This window comes from Globicephala melas, chromosome 9 (assembly GCF_963455315.2).
Source record: "Globicephala melas chromosome 9, mGloMel1.2, whole genome shotgun sequence".
Lineage (NCBI taxonomy): Eukaryota > Metazoa > Chordata > Mammalia > Artiodactyla > Delphinidae > Globicephala > Globicephala melas.
Genome location: NC_083322.1, coordinates 27,410,943 through 27,416,223, shown reverse-complemented (window position 1 = coordinate 27,416,223; position 5,281 = coordinate 27,410,943). Strand labels below are relative to the sequence as shown.

Here is a 5,281-nt window from a genome sequence, read left to right as displayed (position 1 = left end):
GTTAAGAGAAAGATGTCAAATAAACAACATAACTTTACACTTCAAAGAACTAGAAACAAAAGAAGAAACTAAGCTCAAAGTAAGCAGAAAGAAGGTCATAACAAAGATCAGCATGGAAATAAATGAAATAGAGACTAGAAAGATAAAAGGTCAGTGAAACTGTTATCTGCTTTTTAAAAGATAAAATGGACAAACCTGAGGAAAAAAGAAGACACAAATAAAATCAGAAATGAAAGAGGAGACATAACTGACACCACAGAAATACATAGATCATAAGAGACTACTGTGAACAATTACATGCCAAAAATTAGGTAACCTAGAAGAAATGGATAAATTCCTAGAAACATAAAAGTATCTAAGACTGAATCGTGAAGAAATAGAAAATATAAACAGATCAACAATGATTAAGAAGATTGAATCAGTAATCAAAAACCTCTTAACAAAAAAAGCCCAAGACCAGATGATTTTACTAGTGAATTTTACCAAACATTTAAAGAAGAATTAACAATAATCCTTCTTGAACTCTTCCAAAAATTGAAGAAGAGGGAACACTTTCAAATTAATTTTATGAAACCAGCTTACCCTGATACCAAAGCTAGACAAGAACACTGATGAACATAGATGTAAAAATCCTCAAAAAAATACAAGCAAATCAAGTTCATCAGTACATTAAATGAATCATACACCACGATCAAGAAGAGGACTTTATCCCTGGGATGCAAGGATGATTCAACATGCACAAATCAATAAATGTGATACACCATATGAGTAGAATGAAAGATAAAATTCAAATGATCATCTCAATAGATGTTATGAATAATGAGAGTTATGTAGGGTAGACTGCTTACAAGTTGGACAATACAGGTATTTAGGCCCTTGGTGCCTGAATCTCATATCTAGCTAACTCAAGCTCTCAAAAGAATTTCCTTGTTCTTAGCCCAAACATCTCTGTTATTCTTTCTAAAGTATCTTCCATTTAAATCCTAACCAGATTTAATTTAATCCAAATTAAAACTTTTCACTTCTAATCATAGAACATTTTTATTTTATGGAATAGATTTTAATCTATTTACTACTTTTAATGTCAGCTTTCCATGGCATGTCCATTAGCTGAATATTCAATAACAGATGATCAGGGGTTTCCTCAAAACTTGTATATGAGGAAATTGCACATAGTACCCAAGATTTGGGGGAATGCAGAAAATTTTCAGACCATGAATGTTTCCATTTTTTCCTAATGGAATGTGAGGGTTTATTTTATTCTGAAGGACTTTAAAGGGAGGGATGCATGATAAAAAGCCTATAAAAGGTGAAATATGTGATGTTTGAAGTCTCATGGTAGACTTTTATATATATATTTTTAAAAAACACTCATCTAGATGAGGTGCTTTGAGCAGTTCTGAAAAATGTAGTTCCAGAAAGCAACTGCTTTGATTCCTAAGGAAGAAATTCTAAATAATGCAAACTTTTTTATAAGCATCTGGGTTTTTGATAATTCTGTCTGCCTACAACAAACTTGTGAGTGCATAACCACTATTTTAATAATTATTTTCCCTACACTAGTGTGTAATACCATATTTGACTTTGCTTATGCAGGTCATAAGTTCCAAAAGGCAATTTCCTGGGCCACAAACGCATCCATTTGAAAACACTTGAGATTGAATCAACACACTTTAATAAAAAAAGATGTATAATCTAAAAAACCAAACCAAAACAAAACAAAAAAAACTCTTCACTTCTTTAAAATTTATCTCTTCATTTCCTTTCCTTTTCCTTTGCTTCTTAGGTCTGGTATTAACAAACAGTATGAACTTAGGTAATTCATATGACTTTTGTCGGTCTGTTTACCAGGAGTGGATGATCATGACCTAACTTGTCCAGTTGAAAATGATTAAATGTACGTGGAAGCTCTTTGTGAACTATTAGATACCACAATGATAAGAGGCAGTTATTATTTCTGTTTCTACATTTTATTTTATTAAGTTCTGGATACCTTCCACTGGCTCTAACATCCCTACCTCATGCATATCCTTCCTGGATACCTTTTCCATTGCACCTTACTCAAAATAAGACAGCGAGAGTATTACAAATATTTAACAACTTCTGGAAGAGTATCTGTGTATTTGATAGTTGGGAGCAGAGGGGGAAGGTTTTTCTTTTGACTCTCTTCTCTATTTACACATATGTGTGGAATGCAGTTTCTGTTTCTTTCAGCTTTCTGAGATTTTTAGAACATGCAATATGTGGATACAAATGACCAATAGCAGTAATTCAAATTCCAGTTGCTTTTTTGTCTCACCTATTCTGGTAGGCTCCCAAACTCTTGCAACCTGCCACCCCACCAGCTTCCTAAGCATTCCTGGGATTATCTCGTCAGATAACACACGGTTGTTATCTATGTTTTATTTTCCTTTATTTACCCAGTCCCATTTCATCTGGTTATGACTCTGCTCCCCAGACATTACTGCATTCACCAGGCTCTGTCCCACCTTCTACTCCAGTTGAACCATTGGAGCTTGGGAAATGCTAAGGCTGCATGGGGTGCTACGGTGAAGTGGGAAAATACGCTTTACTCCCCTTTCTATGTAACAGTAGAAATGCTGCTGAGATATATCAAATGGAACAGAGTCTTTGGAAAAAGTTTTTTCAGTTTGTACTTATACTTCACAACCTCAGTTTCAAATATGAATTCAAGGGATGACTTGACTGGGAGACAAGTCAGAGTGATAGACTCAAGACCAGATCAGAATTTCTATTCCTTTCCAGGACTCAGCTTTCTTTTGTGGTCAAAACTTGAGATACCTGCATTCTTTTTCTTGTAGGATGGTTTTTTCCTTGGGAGGTGTTTGAGCCTTCTCATGGCAGAACCAGAAGTTCAGTTCATCAGACATGCCCCATATATATAAAAGGTGAAAACAATTATATTCATAAACTCTGGCATCAGAATGCTTTAAGAGATGAAGCTGTCCTTAGGAAAAATACCTTGACAAGTGCCTGGAACAGATGGAAGCTGAGACTCAAAGGTCCAGAGGTTGGCAATTACTAAGGCACTTTGTTGCTAGTGGGTGAGGGTGAAGAGGAGAGAAATAAGGAGAGAGATGCCGTGGGGATAAGGTAGGACTTAGCCCTATAAGGAAAAGAATATGAGAGAAACCTGTGGGATTGGGAGGTTGAAAGGACTTCTAAAAAACAGGAAAGTCCTATACGTGATTTTAATTCGATTCCTGTGTGGTTCCTGTATTCTTATCCATTTGGGAAGGACTTTGGATTGTCAGAGAATACAGAATAGAAAATTACAGAAAACTTAAGCCAATGTCACTCAGATTTTACAAAGAGGAGTTCCCAGCTGATATCTGGGTTATGTATGGAAGAGAATGAGCTAAGCCTCAATCTGGGAATATTTCTAGAAAGTCCATTCCAACTTGTGGTACCATGAAGAGGCAAGAATCCAGCCAATGGAAACTGTGTGCAGTTGGTCAAATTAAATTGCCAATATTTGAAGAGGTTCCAGGATGACCCTAGATTGGGTAAGTCATCTGCTATTCTGGGGGAAGTAATGTCTTGGCAAGAAAAAGAATAGTTAAAATTTGACTTGAATATTAAAAGCATAAAGGCCCAGTATTTGGAAGAGACACAAATAAGGAAAATCATATTATTGAATAAAAGTACAGAAGCAACGGAGAGAGAGATACAAGATCTTTTCTTGACTAAAATATGGAAAGTAAATCAAGGGCTTAGCATGGAGAACATTCAGGATGTGGGCAATAAATTCTTGTGGGGAAGGGATTCATATTAGTATGAAGAATTGGCAATCATGGAATGGGTCAAATAAAAACAAAATGCAGATACTGTGACTTTGGGTCTCTTGTGTTGAATATACTGGGAGAAAGATTTCAGAGGTAGAGAGGACTAAGGAGAGATGGAGATGTCATGAGAAAGTTGGGGCCAACCTGGGGACTGTGGAAAGGAAAAGAAAGGAGTGGCATAGAATAGAGAAGGGATTGCTTGTTGGAGATAGATGGCTGTAGGGAAAGAGATTGAGGCTTGCATTTATGGTGCGTCATCATCACACAGGGGATTGTCAAGAGTCCTGCAGGTTAGGTTATTGATATTAGTTGTATCAGTGCAAACACCCATGTGCCCAGGGGTCTTCTTGTCCCCTGTGCCTCAGGCAGCCTCTAGGTCCCAGCACTTTACCTTTAAAACCCTTTTCAGTTTAGGGCTGCTCAGCATCCGTGAAGTCAAATGAATAGAGACCAGAGCACAGATGATAGCTTCCCAGGCCCAGAACCAGGACCCCTTATTAAAAAGGACACCCCACATGGAGATTATTAGGGTCAGAAAATAAGAGGTGAAGAAAATGAGGAAGACAGCAAGAGACCTCAGGGCAGTAGAGTGAGCTTTCAGGCTGGAGAGTGGCTGGTGTGATGATCTTTCATCTGCCTCAGGTGTTGGAATAATAAGGCCATGAGCAAGACGGTGGAGGCCAGGAACAGGAGGAAAGGAATAATCAACACAACCACTTGTGACACATGGAAGAATCCCACAGGAATATCTCAAGTCTCTCAGTCATGGTGCTGTTTCTAGGGAAATGCCTCATGGAGATTAGTTGAATCTTGCTGTAATGCCCAACAGCTGCAAAGATGATAGACACACAAGAAGTCAGCAGAGAACCCAGCAACAGCCAAGGAACCAACCTCACAATTCTCCACTTCAGCCAGAAGATGGGGTGGCTGAAGGAGGAGACTTTGACACAGTAGAAGACAGCAAACATGCTGGTCAACCAGAATGAAAGAATGTTAGTAAATTCCCAGACGATACTGAAGTACCAAAATTCGTAACTAGGGTAGAAGTGGGAGCAAAAGTTGTACAGCATTGATGACCACAGTTGACAGAAGCAGCAGACACCCAGGCCGGTGAGAATCATTTCCACAGGTGACAGCCTTTGGAAACTTACCCACTCTGTGCCCAGCACTACAACAGTTAAGCTGCTCTGCATAATTATTGTCAAGAGCTTGAGCATATAGATGATCATGAAGAAGACAGAGTTGGATGGTTATCATCCTTCTATTCCAAAGAAACTTCCTGGGCACAGACTCAGAATCTCTGCAACAATTTCCAGGTAGGGACCAGATTCCTGGCCCCACTAGTGTTTCACACAAGAAAATATCTCCCTCTGGATGCAAATTTTTCTGGGCTTATTTTTGACTTTCCCATTTTCCTATCTGCAGGATTTGCTTATGCTTTGCCTGCTGGTTTGTTATCAGGCCTGGATGCAGGG

The 5,281-nt window shown here is 38.3% G+C and overlaps 1 protein-coding gene across 1 annotated transcript; it reads right to left on the bottom strand.

Annotated features, from left to right (window-relative positions):
• Positions 1-4,167: 4,167 nt before the first annotated feature.
• TAS2R16 (taste 2 receptor member 16) lies at positions 4,168-5,063 on the bottom strand. The gene is given in 4 exon segments (XM_030856993.1): positions 4,168-4,415; positions 4,418-4,523; positions 4,526-5,045; positions 5,047-5,063. Coding segments are annotated over 4 exon segments (891 nt in total).
• Between the last annotated feature and the right edge of the window lie 218 nt (positions 5,064-5,281).